At 33.8% G+C, this 19,088-nt stretch overlaps 5 protein-coding genes across 5 annotated transcripts; 4 read left to right on the forward strand and 1 right to left on the reverse strand.

Annotated features, from left to right (window-relative positions):
• Window positions 1–1,334: 1,334 nt before the first annotated feature.
• Window positions 1,335–7,133, forward strand: LOC115699753 (sister chromatid cohesion 1 protein 2). The gene is made up of 13 exons (XM_030627293.2): window positions 1,335–1,610; window positions 2,626–2,896; window positions 2,991–3,028; window positions 3,105–3,151; window positions 3,281–3,345; window positions 3,439–4,556; window positions 4,655–4,766; window positions 5,079–5,215; window positions 5,287–5,891; window positions 6,066–6,102; window positions 6,211–6,232; window positions 6,334–6,466; window positions 6,777–7,133. The coding sequence occupies exons 1-13, from the start codon at window positions 1,487–1,489 to the stop codon at window positions 6,888–6,890; spliced, it is 2,823 nt and encodes a 940-aa protein (XP_030483153.2). The 5' UTR covers window positions 1,335–1,486; the 3' UTR covers window positions 6,891–7,133.
• A 631-nt stretch (window positions 7,134–7,764) lies between these two features.
• LOC115700730 (mitochondrial pyruvate carrier 1) lies at window positions 7,765–9,040 on the forward strand. The gene is made up of 5 exons (XM_030628362.2): window positions 7,765–7,959; window positions 8,212–8,325; window positions 8,453–8,507; window positions 8,608–8,758; window positions 8,863–9,040. Exons 2-5 carry the CDS (start codon window positions 8,233–8,235, stop codon window positions 8,903–8,905), a joined length of 342 nt encoding a protein of 113 aa, XP_030484222.1. The 5' UTR covers window positions 7,765–7,959; window positions 8,212–8,232; the 3' UTR covers window positions 8,906–9,040.
• A 1,474-nt stretch (window positions 9,041–10,514) lies between these two features.
• Window positions 10,515–12,917, forward strand: LOC115701570 (uncharacterized). The gene is made up of 6 exons (XM_061102087.1): window positions 10,515–10,608; window positions 10,728–10,809; window positions 11,193–11,264; window positions 11,547–11,713; window positions 12,084–12,195; window positions 12,345–12,917. Exons 2-6 carry the CDS (start codon window positions 10,768–10,770, stop codon window positions 12,561–12,563), a joined length of 612 nt encoding a protein of 203 aa, XP_060958070.1. The 5' UTR covers window positions 10,515–10,608; window positions 10,728–10,767; the 3' UTR covers window positions 12,564–12,917.
• A 102-nt stretch (window positions 12,918–13,019) lies between these two features.
• LOC115701569 (uncharacterized) lies at window positions 13,020–14,487 on the reverse strand. The gene is made up of 4 exons (XM_030629388.2): window positions 14,141–14,487; window positions 13,776–13,919; window positions 13,467–13,672; window positions 13,020–13,381 (listed from the first exon to the last, which is right to left on the reverse strand). The coding sequence occupies exons 1-4, from the start codon at window positions 14,386–14,388 to the stop codon at window positions 13,221–13,223; spliced, it is 759 nt and encodes a 252-aa protein (XP_030485248.1). The 5' UTR covers window positions 14,389–14,487; the 3' UTR covers window positions 13,020–13,220.
• An 858-nt stretch (window positions 14,488–15,345) lies between these two features.
• On the forward strand, window positions 15,346–18,964 carry LOC115701568 (COP9 signalosome complex subunit 3). Its single transcript, XM_030629387.2, has 11 exons — window positions 15,346–15,728; window positions 16,260–16,375; window positions 16,469–16,715; window positions 17,290–17,347; window positions 17,440–17,529; window positions 17,681–17,746; window positions 17,882–17,971; window positions 18,090–18,248; window positions 18,333–18,454; window positions 18,582–18,654; window positions 18,757–18,964. The coding sequence occupies exons 1-11, from the start codon at window positions 15,544–15,546 to the stop codon at window positions 18,823–18,825; spliced, it is 1,275 nt and encodes a 424-aa protein (XP_030485247.2). The 5' UTR covers window positions 15,346–15,543; the 3' UTR covers window positions 18,826–18,964.
• The last annotated feature ends 124 nt before the right edge of the window (window positions 18,965–19,088 follow it).

The following is a 19,088-nucleotide window of genomic DNA, read 5'->3' on the forward strand; positions in this document are numbered from 1 at the left end:
CGGAGACCACGTGGCAGTTATTGGGACTTTATATATCATCCTCCCTTAATTAGGTTATCCCTTGACCCAAATAAGGAAAGATTCCAATAAAAGCATTCTTACCACTACACTATAACTTGCATTATAAAATAAGAAATGCTAAAAGACATCACTGTGCATAGTTAACATATTTGTGAGATGTAATATCATTATTGGTGCAATTTAATATTATGTTTTATTTATTTTATTTTATTGAAAGTTATAAAAAATCGGTAACCAATTATAAGATGTTACCTTATAGTAGTGTTAAATACCTTAATGTCCTAAAATAATGTTCTTATAAAATAACATTACTATTAAGCAGTAATGTCATCAATGGGAGATGAGGTTTTAGGAGTGGACAGTGATTTTTTATATAAAAAATGAGCCTTGCTATTATGTGTGTTGTGGTGCCTAGCACCTCTGATTAATGGTTAGCATTTTTTTACAATTATTGTTAAAGTAATTAAGTAAGATCAGTAATTAAATTACACCAAAAGTAATATGACATTTTATAGGACGCTAATATATTGAATTGGACCCTTCTTGTAAGGTTATCTAGTATTTTGAAAATTACATAGAAGAAAATTATTTTGTTTAGTGAATTCTAAATATAGATTTGATTCGTCTTAGTTTAAAACCTGGCTAAACACCATGATAGTCATGCAATATTTCTTATTGTAGCAATGAAAATGCTCAAGAGCATTTAAAACCATAATAAGTATAATTCAGTGTCAGGTTTGAAAAACTTCTAATTTTTGTTTAATGAGAAAATATCCCAATGTTTCCAATAAAATGTTGGTGTAAGTATGAGAGTAGTAAATTTAAGCAATTTTAGAAAATAGTCAAAGGACGAAAATAAGACAGGTCACTAATATAAATCTTAAATCACAAGCAAAGACCCAAAAAAGTGTGATGTCTTAACTCTTACTTGCATAAAATTTATTTACTATTCCATTTCAAAAAAAGAAAAATTATTTATTATAATTTTCTCAAGCAATAATGTCTTTGTTTTAAGGAAAAAAAAATCAAAACCCATTTGTTTTTTTAATGGAAAATCATGCTAACAAAAGTTCTCATCTCTCAAAGTATACCTTCAAATATCGAGAAAATAGTCCTTATCTATATTAATTTTGACAAAACTAAAAACTAAAAATTAATTAATATTAATAATTTATAATTATAAAGGTGTTACCTTTATAAACTTTTCTAGAATATAATTTTAAAAATCGAACCTTTTTTTAATAAATAGTAATTAAAAAAAAAACATTTCTTTATAATTGTTGCTGTTATTGGTAACTGATTTACTTCGTATTTATTTTTTGTTTTGTTTCCCATTTTGGGTCCGAGTCTTATTGGGTACACTAGCCGACCGTTTCTTCTTAAGCAGAATGCTTAGTAGAGTTCTCTGCACTCAAAAGAACCAACTTTGGCCAATCTGGAGAAGAAGAAGAAGAAGAAGCCAGCTATGTTCAGCTCACAAACCCTTCTCTCAAAGTCAGGACCTTCAGCTGCCATAAGGGTTGCCGCTTATTGTTACAAAAGGCTCAAAAAACCTCTAATCCAACGAACTGATATCCCCTCTTCTGTTGGTTGGTCTCCTTTTTCTCTTCACTATTTCTCATTTTCTAAACTAAGCTTACATTTGTGGAGTTCTATTAGACTTTATTGCTTTTGGTTGTGTTTTTGAAAGAATGCGCGAAAATTCCAACAATTTTGTTTTTTTTTTTGAATTTCTAACATGGATTTGTTTCTTCTGCCCTTAATTCTTGGAACCCATTATTGGAAATGTTTTGGGTTTGGTGTTTTGGTATTTGTTTTTGTTTATTGATTCATTTTGAATGAATGTTGTTACTTGGTTTGAGAAATTTCTTCCTGTTTTTTTCTCTCCATTTTGTTACCCCCAATATGGGTTTTTCTTGATGCAAATTATTAAATAGGTCGTTTATCTATCTGGGTGTTCTCTATAATGGTGGAACTAGCTTATACCCGAAGGTTGCCAACAATTTCATTTACTATTATTAGTTCTTTTTCTTTCAAACTACATCTGATTTTGTTAATTTATGGAACAACCACTAACTTGTTATTCTCTTTAGCCTCTTTATCTTAGTTAGAACTAGGTTATGACTTATGAGAAGTGTTGTTGGAGAACGACAATACCTTTTTGGAAGGTGTTTTTCTGTTGAGTGGGACAGTTGATGCTATTGAGAAAACAATATTTTACAATGGGAAATGAAAAGTTTTTTTTTTTTTTTGAAACTAGGATCCCGCCTAACCCTACGAAATTTGGGAACCATGAAACTATAGCAATTGCTATGTAGGTTACCTAAGAGGGACTCGAACCTCGAACCTCAAACATTTTGGGAACAAACCACATGTCTAATCATTTGAGCTAAGAGGGTTTGGGAAATGAAAAGTGAAAGTACATTTGTTGAGAATGTTTTGCTCTCTGAATTTTGTTGTTGACCCAGTTGTTATGTGTATGACTATAATAGTTGCAGAGAATTGCACTAACTTATTTGGTTGTACGGTTTGCTTTACACCTTTCAGATGTTGTTATTGTTTTCTTCTGGCTTGCTTTGTTTAATCATCTTGTTCCTGATGTAGATTGGATTTTGCAAGACGAATTTCAACTTGTTACATATAGAGTGTTGGGGTACCTTCTTCTTGGTGTTGTTAGAATATACTCAAAGAAAGTTGAATACTTGTTTGATGATTGCCAAGAGGTGCTTATCAGAATCAATGACTTCGTGGTTCGTACAAAAACACGTATGCCTGAGAACGTGCAGGAGCGTACGCCTTGTTTCTCAATTACACTACCAGAAAGTTTTGCACTTGATGCTTTTGATATTGAAATCCTTGATGATACTAGTGTTGGGTAAGTTTTGAGGCTTATAAATTATGTGAAAAATGAATATTGTATGTTTTTGTTTAATGATGTTGCTTATGTATGTCTTTCTTGTATTTGCTAGAGGTAACGTGCTCCCCCAAGAAAAGATAACACTTAAAGGTATTAAAATTTGGCAGTTGAAATACTCTCTCTTCTACTTTTGTTATTTTCCTTAATTTGGTTCGGTATGAAACAGATGGCATATTGGACAATTTCGACATCAGACAATATGCTTTAGACATGGTATGTCATCAAGCATTTGTTTTTCTTAAGCTATACATATCTTAGAACATTTGTGCGTCTGTTTTTTTTGTTCTTTTGTTAAATTTCCATGGAAGACATGCCGAAATGTCATTATATTTGTATGTGCAGCATCATTCTGAGGAAGCTGCTAGCAATGATAACTCTTATGTTGCTGACTACACTCCGGTAGAAGAGTATGTTAACTTGGAAAGAATCATTTTTACTAATTCTTTTATTTGTGTTTTTATATGTTAAATGCTTAACTTTCTTATTTATTCTTGCTGCAGTGTTTTGTCATCTTTCCAGATGAATATGCATTTAAGAAAATCTCGTATTGTAGATAGCTTCACTGCAAGCATGGAGAAACTTCAAGAAAACAGGTTTTCTCAGGAAGAATGCATGGACTTTGAAATGTTTTATGCAGCTGAAGAAGAAGCTCGAAATGCAGTTACATTATTCGAGGAACATAACCTGGAGGAGATGATTAACCTGGTAACATCATCATCGATGGTTGCAATGCATGGAAAAGCAAACACAGATAAGCTTGAGGACTTTGGAGAAGATGATGTGAACCTTGTGAGATCTTGTGGGATTGAACAGTATGTTGTGAACATTGCATCATCATCTCAAGATGCAGCAGAGCTTGGAGAAACAACCGCAGAAAAGCTTTGGGACATTGAGAGAGATTATGATGTGACCATTGCATCTTCGTCTCAGGGTGCAGTGCATGGAGAAATAAGCACAGAAAAACTTCTCTTTAGAGAAAATGATGTGAATCTTCTGAGAACTTATGGGATTGAGGGAGATGATGATGTGAATATTGCATCAACATATAAGGATGCATTGCGTGAAGGAATATGCACGGAAAATCTTCTTGACTTAGAAGAAGATGATGCAAACCATGTGAGATCATGTGGATTTGAGGGAGATCATGGTGAGAACATTGCATCATCAACTAAAGATGCAATGCATGGAGAAGGAAGCATAGAAAAGCTAATGGACTCTGGAGATAATGGTTTGGGAGAATCTACTGATCACGTTGGACAACACGGTGAAGATCTGCAAATTGATGGGCAGGAGAAAATCATTCCAGAAAGTGACCAGCCGGAATGTGAAACATGCGATATTATTGGGCAAGCACCTGGTCCAATCACTTCAGAAGCTGAAATGGAGAAACTTCGAAACAGTACTTACACACAAGTAGAAAGCATGGATGTTGATATGTTCTCTGGGTCTAATAAACCTCAAGAATGTGATGAACCATTTGCTGAAGAGAATCATAATGATGAAGAGCAAACACTCACTGAGATGCTAGAAAATATAAAATCTCGAAGCAAAGGAGAAGGCAGTTCATCAGCTACAAAACTTAGCAGGACCCCAAAAGTAAAGATTGCAGTGGAGTCAGGTGAAAATTTCTCAACATAATACTGATAATCAGACAACCGTACTTTTCCTTTACTTTTCCCTTTAGAAAATTTGGCTGAAAGTCTTCTCCTAATGCAGGTGCTTCCATCCCACAGTTTACGCTCATTCCAACACCAGCCGGTAAAGATCGTGCACGAACTACGAGTAAAAGAAAATGTTTCATTGATGATATGATGGTGATCCCTAACGAGTATGTAATTGTTATCCAAATCTGCATATTTTCATACCGTAATACTTATAATCGTGATTTTGGTTTATCCTAATAATGCTTACTGCGTAATAGATGGGAGTGAAACACAATAATATCAATACAATCAGAATCATTATCGGTTGTTTGTATGTCTTTCCTTCGAAAACTTAAATACTCGCTGAAAATTATTTAGTATTGAAGGTTTGAGCTGCTCTGGTTATTCAATCCTTTTCTATTTAATGTATTTCATCCATTTCAGTGAACTTGGCTAAAGAACTGATTTGTCTGTTTTTCTATGCTAAAACTAAACAGGGTGCTTAAAGATGGAATAGCAGATGCGAGTGATTTGGTTTCTAAACGAATAAAAGCTGCTCATTCGGCCCTTTCTGTTTTGAATGCTAAAACCTCTCAAATTCTCCACCATAACTTCTTTGAGCCGTTACTACCTTGTAAGTTTATTTTCACCATTGCTTCTGAGATTATTACTTGTGAATGGTCTAAACATTATTTTTTCTTACAGGTCTTTCATCAGAACTGAGATCCCTCTTTTCTGCAAAGAAATTGAAGATTGTAGAGTGTGCTAAATCCGTCAAACCTCGAAAAGAAATGAACATTTCGGAGATACCAACTTTTTGTTTATCAAACCCAGAGCAAATAGGCATTGCTCCAGAAACACCTGTTCAGCGTGCTACATTTACAAATTCATTTGAGTGTCCACCGAGCCCCGTAACTCCCAACTACAGAATGAGTTGTGAAAAATTGACAAAATCAATTGAGAGCCCATTGAGCCCTGGAACTCCCAAATATGATAGAGAAAGGTCTGAAGCATTGGAAGATTACTTAGAACTGTGCTCTTTAGCGGACCAAGAGCAACCGTGCCCTTTAGGTGATCAAGAGCAACCGTGCCCTTTAGGGGGTCAAGAGCTACCGCTGTGTTCTTTAGTGGATCAAGAGCTAACATACCCCGTAGAGGATCAAGAGCTACCGCGATGCCCTTTAGAAGATCAAGAACTACCGCCACACCCTTTAGAAGATCAAGAACTACCACCGTACCCTTTAGATGATCAAGAACTACCACCGTGCCCTTTGGGGGATGAAGAGCTTGATCTCAATCTGATCGATGAGGTAGTAGTCTTAGACATTTATTAAACATATTTTCTTATTGAGTAGTCCTGGTCAGGACAAAATGCAGGATTTGTAAATGGCATGTGTTTAGTATTTTTGGCTTAGAATATGACAGTGTTTCTTTTTGGTTTCTTACATGCACCTCATATATAGCTTCTTTCTCTCTTTTTCCAGGTGACAAATTCATGTACAGACAACAACAATGAATCGCGTAAGAAACCATCCCTTTCAAATTTGTTATGTTACTTCATTTGAGCTAATAAGTTGGTCACTTTTGATTTCACATTTTGTTTAATGAGGAATTCTTTGTTTATTCTAGATGGATGGTCCGGGCGAACAAGGTATTTCCGATAGCCATTATTCAAGTTCCATCTTCGATATATTCAACATATTAGTCTTATCTCTGTCAAAATTGTATCCAACATATTAATTTTATTTACAGAATAGTGACTAAGTACTTGCATAGAAGTTTTCTAAATCAACAGAATGGTGGGAAGGAAGAGGTCATTAACTTATCACGCGTTTTGAATGGAAGAACCAAGAAAGAAAGTGCCAGATTCTTTTATGAGATACTGGTATGTTTCTTATGTTCTTAAAATATTTTAGTCTGATTTTCACAATTTAAATATCATTGAAACGCTTTGATCAGTAAGAAGATGCCTGTATGTTTTTGACATGGTAGTGGATATTATTAGCTCTTCGAAAAAACTGTTTAAAGCTTACAGTTTTGTACTCTTTCCTTCTCAGTTTAGAGCTTCCTAATTTCTCTTATATCTGTTACCTGTGGAAACTGATAACTTACCTTTTTCGGTGGCTTTCGCGAGTAGGGTAACTGTTCAAAATGTGCATGAGACATCTAAATGTGGTGATCTTAAAATTTTACAGGTGCTGAACACAAAAGGGTATGTGAATGTGAAGCAAGATGATGCTTATACTGACATTTTGGTCCGGAAACTCAATACATGGCCCAAACATGTGGAGTTGATATTGAACAAATAGCAGCTGAAATAGTCTAAATTTAAATTACTACTTGAGGATTAGTTTAGTTTTATAAGAATGTAGCTTTCCTTGTACATAACAAAAAAAATGTCATTCTACTTTTTAATACAATGTAGGTTTTTATTTGTATGTTGACCCCATTTGATAGAAAATACAATATATTATTTTCACCCGTAAGTGATTCTTACCTGGCATAGTGATCCATTGGAATATTAAAATATGCCCAAATGGGAAATTTTGTCCTTTAGATGAATAACTTATCATAGAAACTATCATTTTTTTTCCTTTCATTGTTTCCAACTTTTGGTGTTGGAGGTGGTTGTATATTACATCATAGCAAACTTTTATTTTACAATGGAAAGACTTTTTTTTTTGTTAAAATACAATGTAAAGAGGCAATAAAAATCACATGAGTTCACCAAGAATACTAATAGGTAAGGTTTAGTTATGCTTCAAACTTTTTTGGTTCTTATTTCTTTCTCTTTCAATGATAAAAAATAGAGAATTTTTTGTATTATTATTACTATTTAAGAGGGTATTAATTTTTAGAATATCTTCTGTATATAAGATGAAATGTGATAATTTTGTCTATGACTGAAAAATAGAGTTTTCGTTATGCATTTTTAAATGGAGGAGTGATAAAATAGAGAAACTAACTAAAGGGAATGTTTAGACCAATTAGATAAGAGGAAGATTTTTAAAAGAATATTCAGAAGAATCCTATCCTGTCCAAATCAGCCATGTTCATTTTTCTCTTATTACCATAAGCTGACGAGGACAAATTGTCCTAATCTACAAACTAACTACCTAGTTTGGCCAATTACTTCGGATTCCTATTACTTCTTAAATCTGTTTATGAGTCAAGAATATGATCCTATTGGTTGGTGTAAATATTATATATAAATTTTGAAACTAGTGCAGAAACAAGTTTGCTTATGCCATAAAAAAAGTTTGTGTAAATTTGCTTCATATTTTGAAGCCCTTAAAGCTCATCGAATCTGATTCCAATGGCCTGACCTGAGCTCTTAATCCAAAGCTTCTTCTTCCAGAGTCTCTCCTAAATTAATTAGTAAGTGTAATACACAAATTGTTCTTGTTAAAATATTTTAGTTTTTGACTTATGTCATCTTCTAGTTCTATTATACATGAATCATATGTAAATGTATCTGATTTCCACTGTTTTTTCTTCTTCTTTTAATTTTTTGTTTCAGAATATCATCAATCAGATTCAGAATATGTCGTTTTGCATTAATTGTTGTCGTTTTGATCAACATGTCATGTTTTATTAAGATAAAATACTAATTGGGGCTCTTATTTTCAGAGTTGATAAGTTAATTTCAAAATGAAAATCTTTCAAACCCTTTGGAACAGTCCAGTTGGTCTTAAGACAACTCACTTTTGGGGTCCTCTTTTGAATTGGAGCATTCCAATTGCTGTAAGTAATATATATATATATATATATATATCATCATCATCTCACACAATAAAATAAAAATCTCATAAAATATGTATGATGTTAGTACTAGAGAGAAATCTTATACTATATTAATTGATCATCACAGGCGTTTGTGGACAGAAAAAAACCACCAGAACTTATATCTGGCAACATGACTGCAGGTACTGTTATTTATATATTTATTTATAATAAACACGATTAATTATGATTATATATAATATATAATTAGAATCTATGATATGTATATGTGGATATATGCAGTGATGTGTGTGTATTCAGCAATGTTTATGAGGTTTTCATGGATGGTAAATCCACGTAATTACCACCTTCTTGCTTGTCATTTCTCTAATGAGACTGTTCAACTCTATCAACTATCTCGTTGGATCAAGGCTCAAACTCAACAAAATAATAAGTAAATTATAATATACATATATATTCATTATGTTCAAAATTTGAAAATTATATATATTAGTGTTTATATATATATGCTTAATTCTTTGTTACTAATTATTACAGAAACTTGGAACAGAAGAATGAGGAGGCTGCACAAGAAGAATAAAATCTATATGTTGTGTACAAAAACGTTCTAATTAAATAATAGTAATTGAGTTGAAGGGAATTGGTGTAGTTTTTTGTTGTTGATACAATGAATTGTGTTTATGCAAAGATCAAATATTTTCTATTTTGCCCATAACTCTTTATATCAACATTCAAAAGACATTGAAAATGTCCATAACAATATCAAATTTTAATAGCTTTTCTACGTTTATTTTTATTTTTTAATATATCACCAATTTTTTTTTATTATTTTAAATCAAACTTTTACAATTTATCTTACATATGCTTCTCTATCATTTTATGTTTATTATTAAATTATATATTCTTTTTATAAAGAAAAAACTAAATAATAACACATATAACAAAAGAAAAAAGATAGAGATTTGTGAAGATTTTTGATCTTGTAGAATCTAAGTTATTTACTCATTGAGCCAACGATGTAAAATAAATCGAATTACAAACAAAATGCATAAATTAAGAGGCTGTGTTTTTAATTTTTAATTTTTAAAATTGTGTTTTTAAAAGAAAAAGTAGAAACTATTTTTTATCATGTTAAAAATTTAATGGTATTTGGTTCAAGTTTTTTTAAAACTATTTTATATTTTTTTTATTTAAAAAAATTAATATTCTATACCATATCATGACATGAACTTATCTAACTCCGGACCCACACTTGAACCTGGAGTCGATCCCGAATCCGAGTATGGACCCCGGACCCAGACCTGGACTGGGGTCCGGGTCTGGTTTTGGGGTCCGGGTCCTAGCTAGTCTGGGTCGGGTTCAGGGTTCGGGTCATGATTCGGGTCCATGGTCTGGGTTCGGGGTCCAAGTTCAGTTCAGGTTAGGTTCGGGTTCGAGTTCGGGTCTAACGACGGTCTGAGATCTAGGTCCAGGTCCGAAAGGTTCGGGTCGGGGTTGGGGTCCTGGACCTTGAACCCGACCGGGAATAGGATCCGAACCCCAAAACGACCCCCTATTAGTTTTTAAAAGTTGCTTTCTATTTTTAGTTGAAAACAATTTTTAAATTATGAAGTGAAACAACCCCATTGTAAATTAATGAAACAAAATGAGACTTATTCATCTCTAATAATTTCTTAAAATGAGACTTATTCATCTCTAATAATTTCTTCTATTCATTCCTTCACTTCACACACACACACACGAAAAAAAAGAAAAAAACTTTTGGGAAACTTACAAAAATACTGAAATTTTAGTTAACTTTTACAAAAATACTGTCACATGGAATTTTTTTCAAAAATACTGTGTTTTTATAAAACACCAGTAAAACACAAAGCAGTATAACTTAAAACAACAGTAGAACACTAGTAAAACACTAGTAGAACACCAGTAAAACTTAACACAGTATACTGCAGTATGAAACTTATAAAAAAATACAGTAAAAAAGTAAAAAATACCGCCTGACAGTATTTTTGTAAAAAAATAATAAAAGTTAGTATACCATATAAATTTCCCAAACTTTTTACTGTTAAGACTTAAGACTTTATAATGGGCCTAAAGAGCTTGTAGCCCGTTTTAGCTTTTGGGTCTTTATCTTTTAAGGCCCGTAAAGTTGCGGCTGCAAGTCCGTTATGCTAGAAACTGTCGCAGCGGATCACTCAGTCAACATAGGAGGGTTTTCCATTCTTTCACAGACCGTGTTCCTCTTCTCGCTTCAGGGTTTTACTACACCTCCAACATTTTCTGGTTAGGAAAATTTTCTCATTTTAATTTCGGAAATGCTATTTGATTTGGATTTACATATATATATATATATACATACGTGTGTTTGTGTTTTTGGCTAAACTTTAGATTGGTTTGTGTCAGGTGGATGATCTGTTGCGAAATATCAAGAGGAAGAGGACAATGGCAAATCAAGCAGCTACCGCTTTCAGTGGAAATTTGAAGGCAATGTCTTCTTCTTCTTCTTTCTCTTTTTTTTTTCTTAGTGAAGCTATTTCAATTACAAAAATTCTTATTATTGGGACCACACCACCTGTTTGTGAAATTGACTGAACGAACATTTTTCTTCTTTGACATGTCTATTGCAAACCCTTCTTATCAAATTGTGCTTGAGTCTCATATTTCAAGGATTTTTCAATTCTAGATGGTTGTCTTGACAATTATTTACAGCTACTATTATCATAGCTTTATTTTAACTGAATATTTATGAGGCTTTTTCAGTGGAATTGATCTCTACTTTGTATAACGTATTGGTAGTATGTAATGGAAAGTTGAGTTTCAAGTTTGATTCTTTTTTAAATAATTAGAAGTGTGCTTTATTTATGCAGAAAGCACTTGCTGGACTGAGACGTATTGATCTAGATGGTCTGAGATGGAGAGTGTTTGATGCTAAAGGCCAGGTTTGGATACACTTTTTTTATATATCCTAAGTCTTAACATGGTATTTTATGTGCCATATGTATTTCTTTTTCTTTTTAAGAATTTCAAATTGGAAGTAAATTAGGTGAAATTTGATGTTCTTTGAATTTATAATACAATAATGATAAGATGCATTGACTAATCTGGGAAGAGGGTAGATTTAATCCGATGGTGGAGCTGGTTTTTTTACTGCTGATTCTGTTGATTTGCCTGTGTTATATCTTCTTTTCTTTTTTTTTTCTTTTTTTTTTTCTCTTGTAAAGGTTCTTGGAAGATTAGCATCTCAAATATCAACTGTGGTTCAAGGCAAGGATAAGCCAACATATGCACCAAATCGGGATGATGGGGATATGTGCATTGTGCTCAATGCCAAAGATGTCTGTGTTACAGGGAGAAAGCTCACTGATAAGTTTTACCGTTGGCATACTGGGCAAGTATTCCATTCATGTTCTAAAAAGCATTTATTGCTTCACTGTTTAAATTTGGGAGACTGCATCCTGATATTGATATTAGTTTAGTTGATATCCATTTTTATTAGTGCAGTGACTGTTTGAAATATACACTCCAAAAGTAATTAGGAAATAAATATACATACGATCAATTCATTGTGATTATGAATACATAATTATAGTATGTAGGATGAACAGGGGGATATAGATGATGGATTGATAATGAATGATTGATTCTCTTAAATTGGTCCAGCAAGATAGGCTATAAATTCATTCATGCATTTGTGTGATATCTGTAAATAAGCCGATTGTTTGGTTTTTTCTTGATGATTTACCATGTTCGACTTGTAGGTATGTGGGACACCTCAAGGAAAGAAGTTTGAAAGACCAAATGGCCAAAGACCCGACAGAAGTCATTCGGAAAGCTGTGCTTCGTATGCTTCCAAGGAACAAATTACGTGATGTACGTTTTGAGGATGAAAAGTCTATATTTCCTTAAAACCTTTTTTTTTCCCTTGTGGATTCAGCCTTTGTATTTTTTATTTCTTTTTGGCTATAATTGGTCATGTTTTTCTCTGGTTTATCATACATCAGATGCTTCTGTAATTGCAGGATAGAGATAGAAAGCTCAGAATATTTACAGGAAGCGAACATCCATTTGGAGATAGACCCATTGAACCATATGTCATGCCTCCTCGGACAGTAAGGGAAATGCGTCCCCGTGCTAGACGAGCTTTAGTACGAGCTCAGAAAAAGGCTGAAATGCAAGAACAAAAAGCTAATGATACAAGAAAAGGGAGCAAGGATAAAGCAGCAGAAGTAAGCGCTTGAAGTGTCATTGAAGCATAACTTTCTTGAGATTATCCTTTTGTAACACCTTAAATGAGTATGTGGATCATTCCATAAGTTTGATTATCCGTTTGGATTCTGGAAACTGTAGCATCAGTCTGTTTTACTGAAATTTTGTCTAGGACTTCCATCTTAAGATGTCAACAATTGTTTTAGCAAGAGAAATGGGTTGCTGTTTTATTTCGTCTTAAAATAGTTGAAAAATTGCTGCACTCTGTTTGTTGTGAGCATGTTATTGAACAGTGTTTTTCAGTTGAACATAATATGGCACGAAAAACTCAGAACATGGTTTGTCTGCTTATCTGTTTACAATAATATGAAATTCATTTCAGCTTAGTAGCCGAGTTTCGTTCTGGTGAGACTTTCATTCTTTTCTTCCATTGTTTGAAAATGCTGTTTTAGTAAACAGACTTTGAAGAATTGAATTCGTGAGTCTAATTTTGGTACATGAAAGTTAATTTATAACATTAACGAAAAATTGAGGTGAGCATTTAGACTCAAATTCACACAACCAATAATCTTAGTTAGAGTACATAAAAACTAACAAAAAAGGTAAAAACCAGCAGCCAAATCACAAGTAGGGACAAAGAAACGGGGCCAACTCCGAAATTCAAACTCAATTCCTAAGAAACTAAGAAACTAATCACTTGAAGATCCATCATCATCTTCTTCATGTTGTGTAACAACTTTCTCTATGAACCTTTGGCGAACTTCATCAAGAACAGCTTCTCTCGATTGATCGCTCCCACTTTGACCGTCATTGAGTACAGGGTCTGATTGGCAGAGAACTAATGCAACACCTGATATTCCAAACACTTTAGCTAGTTAACATATGGAAAGGCCAGAAAATACTAATTGTGTCAATGAAAATGGTTTAGAAAGTACCTTCTGGTGTGCATCTCCTACCGAACCGTTGAAGGCCTACATAATTAGCTTTGACTGCACTATTGTTGTACACTAGAAGAGTGGGAAGATTCATATCTGGGTAATTGGGAATGCAATCTGTGGATATTATCTTACAAAATTTAGTTGCAGGATATTTTGTAGCCAATTCTTCCAAACATTGCATCAGCACCCCACATTCTGGGATCCTATAAACACCAATTTACAACATTATAATCAGAAAGCAACTTCACTGAGATTTGTTATGGAAGAAATTGAAAAATCATCTTGTCTATGAAGAATAAATAATACCCTTCTTTGTAGAGAATCACAACAACCCAAACATCAGATGGAGCTTGAGAGACCTCTCTCACAAAATCTGATCCTGAAATTGGAATTATTGATCCAAATTTTGCAACTTTGGCTGCTTCTCTCAGCTGTGCTAGTCTCTTCTTCCTATTAAAATGACCCATCTAATTTTAGTTAAACAGATCAATTGTCATAAATTGTCTTTAAGTCTCTAAACATCTTTCATATTTCAATTCTCAAATAAAATATAATAACTAATCTAAAACTTCAAATTCAAAAGATATCAAACAGTAGCTAAATCCGAGAAAGTTGAAAACTTTCCATTAAAATTTTATTTGAATTGTTAAATTAAAAATTAAAAATAAAACCTGTAATCTTCGAGGAATCGATCGTCATCGAGATCACGGTCATCATCGAGGTCTTCAAGCTCGTCTTCAGTCTTGCGGTCGATCCAGGACTTGTCCTTAGGAATAGAAGCTTCGTCCGGTGCTGGAGCAAAGGCAGGAGGCTTGAACACCGGTGGCTTCTCCGGGAGATTGCCAAGCTTTCTCTGGATATCATCCCACTGTGTGGATGCTCCTTCCACATCCTTGTACACGTAGTGATAATCTCCCATTCTTCTTCTTCTTCTTCTACCTTCGATCTCTCTCTCTCTCTCTCTCTCTCTCTCTCTCTCTCTTTTTCCTTTTCGATTTTCTTCTCTTTTATCGCTCAAATTTTCTGTTGGGCCAAAATAAAAGCCCAATAAATTAGGCCCAAGATTTATTACAAAGCTTTTTAATTAAAATTGTTCTTTTTATATATTGATGGATTATAATTTACATTTTTACAAGTTTTCTTTAATTATTTTTACGGAATCTCATAAAATCAATATGAAAAATAAACGAATAATAACATAATATAAATATAAAATAATATGAAAATAACGAAGCCTAATATAATGTTGTTGATATACAATTCTACACGATTGTAAAAGCTTAGTTCATAAATTTAATAATTCTCTAGTTTTAAATTTATCTTTGTGTTTAATTTTAGATGATATTAGAATTTTATGCTCTTATTTGAATGTTGTGAGTTTTAATTATGGGCCCAATCCTAGACACTCTAAGATCCTTTTTCAAACCTGCTCTCATTTCGAGTCAAGAGATAGATAAATAGACACATCCCATTGCATTGATCCGGGGCGCTCGTAGTGACTGAGGGGGTTGAAGACCAAGAAGTGAGTTATTTATCAGCCAAGCATTCTTCTTACGGCTAGATCCAAATCCAATCTCTTGGTCCCTGCGGAAAGAAAAAAGAATTTTACGTTTTTTCTTTCAGAAAGAGAGGTTTTTTTCCCTATTGATTGCAACTTTCTCCAGACCTTCGAGAAAAGCATGAAATAAAAATAAGTGTATTTTAAAGAATATAAAAATAGAAGTAAATTATAGTAGTTGATGTCATGCATTAATGAATCTTTTTAATGCTGTTTTCTCAAAAGATAAAATAAAAATTGTTTCTATATTTTTACCAATTTTTTTTTTTTTTTCAATTTTGAGTATTTATAAAAATATGGCTTCATTTCTTGTCTGGTCCGGCCCACATTGCTTCCGCAGTTTAAATTGGAATCGTCCGAGTCGACTCAGTACGAAAGACGAGTCGGTTTGGATCCCACAGTTCATTAAGGCAGAAAAATCGTCTGAGTCAGAACTGAGAACTGAGAAAGTTGAGTGAAGCGAATTCCGGTTGAATTTTCGGAGTTTGTTTCCTGAAAATCGATTTCGCAAAAGCCATGGACGCGGTTGAAGCAGTGGTGACTCAGATTCAGGGGCTATCGAGTAGCGCCGGAGACCTGACGAGGCTCCATACCATTCTCAAGCAAGCTGAGGAATCGCTTCATTCCGAGTCGGTTCGATTGTTTTCTGCTCTTGACCAACTCGACCCTTCCAAGCACTCTCTCGGATTCCTCTATATTCTGTAATCTTCTGTTTCATTACATATATATATTTATATAAGTATAGATGTGTTTGTATAAACGTATATTTTTTGCTGAAGTTTTTCACGTGTTAGGGTTTTAGATTATTGCCAATGTTGAATTGGTTATAGGAAGTAGAATCGGTGTTGTGAACTTTGTGCCCTAGCCTCCTTTTGATCTTGAAACACTCGAAAATAATCAATAGTTACTAATATGTTTGATGAGTTTAATCAAGTGTTATTGTATTTGAGAAGAATGGGGGACTTGTAAACATGGAATTGAATCAGTTGAGTTGCAGTGACATGTATGCTGGGGTGGAAATGTGGTTTTGTTTGATCCTGAAATGTAGAAATTGTTAATTGGATTATGAACATATTTACTTTTGGATTGGTGGCAGACATAGACATGTGTTTCCTTGTGAAAGTCTGAGAAAATTGACTGGTGTTTCATTTATTTAAATGATTTTCCATCCGAGCTTCTTGAATTTGATTTTTTATTCCTCTCTTGTTCATGGGATGTTTATCTGATTACAGAGAAGCATGCTCGTCTGGTCCAGTTACGAAAGAGCGGGCAAGCACCCTGGTTCTAGCCATTTCTAGATTTATCAGCTCTTGTGCTGCAGAGCAGATTCGATTGGCTCCTGAGAAATGTATGCATTTAATTCTGAATTATTTGATATATTATAAACTAGTCTGCACTTTTCCTGAGGCTATTGTTAATGCTGCTTGTTTGATCTGTGCAGTCATATCTGTTTGTAAGAGGTTTAAAGACCAAGTTTTGCTGCTCGAAGCTCCAATTCGCGGGGTTGCTCCGATGCTGACTGCTATTAGGAAACTTCAGGTCTCATCTGAATATTTGACTACCTTGCATCCAGAGTTTCTTCTTCTTTGTTTGCAGGCCAAATCCTACAAAACAGGCCTGTCTGTTTTACATGATGACATTTCTGAGGTAGATCAGCCAAGGGATCTTTTTCTCTATTGCTATTATGGGTGAGTTTCTTCTGTGTTTGTGTCGAAAATCTTGTTTAATTGTTGTTATATGCTTTGATCTTATTGGGATCTTTTCTGTTAAACTCGGAGGCTCTTCACACATTGCTGTTATTTTCTATTCTCTTGTTCCTTGATGTTATTATCCATATGTTCTTTTGGATATTTATTTAGATTGCTTTTATTTTGAAAAGTGTCAAAAAAATTTCAAGAATTAATTATTTGGTTTGGAAAACCAAGAGAGAGAGTTCAAATGGTAAGGCGTGTGATTTCCTCCCAAAGATCTAAGTTTGAGTTTTGTTACAGTTTTCCAGTCCCCAAATGTTGTAGGGTTAGGCAGAGAGCCTAGTTTTTTTTTTTTTTAAAAAAAAAAAAAACCATGTAGTTTGAAAGCCTCATTAGTTTGTTGATCCAGGTAACTTTTATTAGGAGATATGAATGATGATGAACATGCAATGCAAATATGTTATTTTTGTCTTGATTAATATTGAGCTGTTTCTCGAGTACATCTGTAGATATTTTGTGATTTCAATGAGAAAAAATTCTGACTACATATATTTTTTAAATATTATAATAGGGGGATGATATGCATTGGGCAAAAGCACTTCCGTAAATCATTGGAGCTTCTACACAATGTCTGCCATCATATGTCACTTTCTTTTAATTTTTTGCAATATGAACCTTTGATTTAGTTGACCAAACTTATTTTCTTTCTTGTATACTTCAGGTTGTAACTGCTCCAATGTCTACTGTTAACGCCATAGCAGTTGAAGCATACAAAAAATACATTTTGGTTTTTCTCATTCTCCACGGGCATGTATGTTTCTTGTTTTATTTCATTCCTTTATTTCCTTGTACTTTGAATTTAGATACTATGACTTCACAGTTCATTTGTCTTGCAAAATATCTTGTAATTTTCATTACAAATTGATAGAATTGTTTGTTTCTACTTTCATTTCTGGTGGCAGTTCTCGACAAATCTCCCCAAGTACACTTCTTCAGTAGCTCAGAGAAATCTGAAGAATTTTTGTTCGGTAATTGGCACACTCTTTTTTGTTCTATGACATTTTATCTGAATGAGTTGCGGATGTTTTCATGAATTTAGAAATATGTTATTTAGTCATATGAGTTAGTGGTCTCTTATTTTGCTCGCTATCTTCTTTGATCAGCCCTATATTGAATTGGCAAATAGCTATGGTACTGGAAAAATTACAGAGTTGGAGGCATATGTTCAGGCCAACAGAGAGAAGTTCGAAAGTGTGAGTTTTCTAAAACATACCCGGTTATGTTCAATCTAGTGATATTCAGAAATTAGTGGATTTACTTATTTTTCATGGGCTTCAGCCATCTAACAATGTTTCTGAAAATCATTTCCAGGACAACAATCTTGGACTGGTAAATCAGGTTGTATCTTCTATGTATAAGCGAAATATTCAGAGATTGACTCAGACATACTTGACTCTCTCCCTCCAAGATATAGCGAACACGGTTCAATTAAACAGTGCCAAGGAAGCTGAAATGCATGTGCTGCAAATGGTATTTTCCATCTCACCGTATTAAATGGTATAACAAATTCAAATTCATATCACTAGCTGACATTTTTTTTGGGTCAATTTGCAGATCCAAGATGGTGAGATCTTTGCAACAATTAACCAGAAAGATGGAATGGTTAGATTCCATGAGGATCCTGAACAGTATAAATCCTGTGAGATGATCGAACACATTGACTCATCGATTCAAAGGTAGATTGCATATATATTTTTAAAATAGCGGAACAACTATCCAAAGGAAAAAAAAACAGTAGGCATTCAGTAGAAGCATCACATTTGGGCCTTTCTCTGTTTTGATTTTCTCATTTGTAATTCTCAGGATAATGATGCTTTCAAGGAAGCTGACTGCCATGGATGAGCACATCTCATGTGATCCTTTATACTTAGCAAAGGTGAGTTAATAATCAATTAATCACGTTCGATTTTAGCTGAGCTGAACCTTATTATGGGAAAATCATTGATCACTTATAAATCTTTTATGTTTGTTTGCTCAGGCTGGGAGAGAGCGACCAAGGTTTGACCTTGATGATTATGAGAGTGTTCCTCAGAAATTCAATATATGAACCGAATCAAGCGAGACTGTTATATGTATAGGGGGGACCTCAACTAGTGACGGGTTTATTTTTTTGTGGGAACTGATACCATTAAGAGTCATTTTGGTCCCAGCTGAGAAATAGAACTTCTATTGTTTTACCTTTCTAATCATCTTTTGCATTGCCATAGTGGAAAGAATCTAATCCATAATAGTCATCAATTATCATGGTCATAAGTTGCTAACAAGGTTTGTTTGGGCACGGGTGGTAATTCGTACTAGTATATATGAGTT

Source organism: Cannabis sativa, chromosome 8 (genome assembly GCF_029168945.1).
Source record: "Cannabis sativa cultivar Pink pepper isolate KNU-18-1 chromosome 8, ASM2916894v1, whole genome shotgun sequence".
In the NCBI taxonomy this organism is placed as follows: Eukaryota; Viridiplantae; Streptophyta; class Magnoliopsida; order Rosales; family Cannabaceae; genus Cannabis; species Cannabis sativa.

Coding starts and splice junctions, on each gene's coding strand:
- LOC115699753 (XM_030627293.2), top strand. CDS start 1,487: ATGTTCAGCTCACAAACCCTTCTCTCAAAGTCAGGACCTTCAGCTGCC. Junction 3,029..3,104: donor AGAAAAGATAACACTTAAAG/GTATTAAAATTT, acceptor GGTATGAAACAG/ATGGCATATTGGACAATTTC. Junction 3,152..3,280: donor GACAATATGCTTTAGACATG/GTATGTCATCAA, acceptor TTGTATGTGCAG/CATCATTCTGAGGAAGCTGC.
- LOC115700730 (XM_030628362.2), top strand. CDS start 8,233: ATGAAAATCTTTCAAACCCTTTGGAACAGTCCAGTTGGTCTTAAGACA. Junction 8,326..8,452: donor ATTGGAGCATTCCAATTGCT/GTAAGTAATATA, acceptor TGATCATCACAG/GCGTTTGTGGACAGAAAAAA. Junction 8,508..8,607: donor ATCTGGCAACATGACTGCAG/GTACTGTTATTT, acceptor GGATATATGCAG/TGATGTGTGTGTATTCAGCA.
- LOC115701570 (XM_061102087.1), top strand. CDS start 10,768: ATGGCAAATCAAGCAGCTACCGCTTTCAGTGGAAATTTGAAG. Junction 11,714..12,083: donor TTTTACCGTTGGCATACTGG/GCAAGTATTCCA, acceptor TTCGACTTGTAG/GTATGTGGGACACCTCAAGG. Junction 12,196..12,344: donor CAAGGAACAAATTACGTGAT/GTACGTTTTGAG, acceptor CTGTAATTGCAG/GATAGAGATAGAAAGCTCAG.
- LOC115701569 (XM_030629388.2), bottom strand. CDS start 14,388: ATGGGAGATTATCACTACGTGTACAAGGATGTGGAAGGAGCATCCACA. Junction 13,673..13,775: donor GTGATTCTCTACAAAGAAGG/GTATTATTTATT, acceptor TGGTGTTTATAG/GATCCCAGAATGTGGGGTGC. Junction 13,382..13,466: donor TAGGAGATGCACACCAGAAG/GTACTTTCTAAA, acceptor TTGGAATATCAG/GTGTTGCATTAGTTCTCTGC.
- LOC115701568 (XM_030629387.2), top strand. CDS start 15,544: ATGGACGCGGTTGAAGCAGTGGTGACTCAGATTCAGGGGCTATCGAGT. Junction 16,716..17,289: donor TTTCTCTATTGCTATTATGG/GTGAGTTTCTTC, acceptor ATATTATAATAG/GGGGATGATATGCATTGGGC. Junction 18,249..18,332: donor AAATGCATGTGCTGCAAATG/GTATTTTCCATC, acceptor GTCAATTTGCAG/ATCCAAGATGGTGAGATCTT.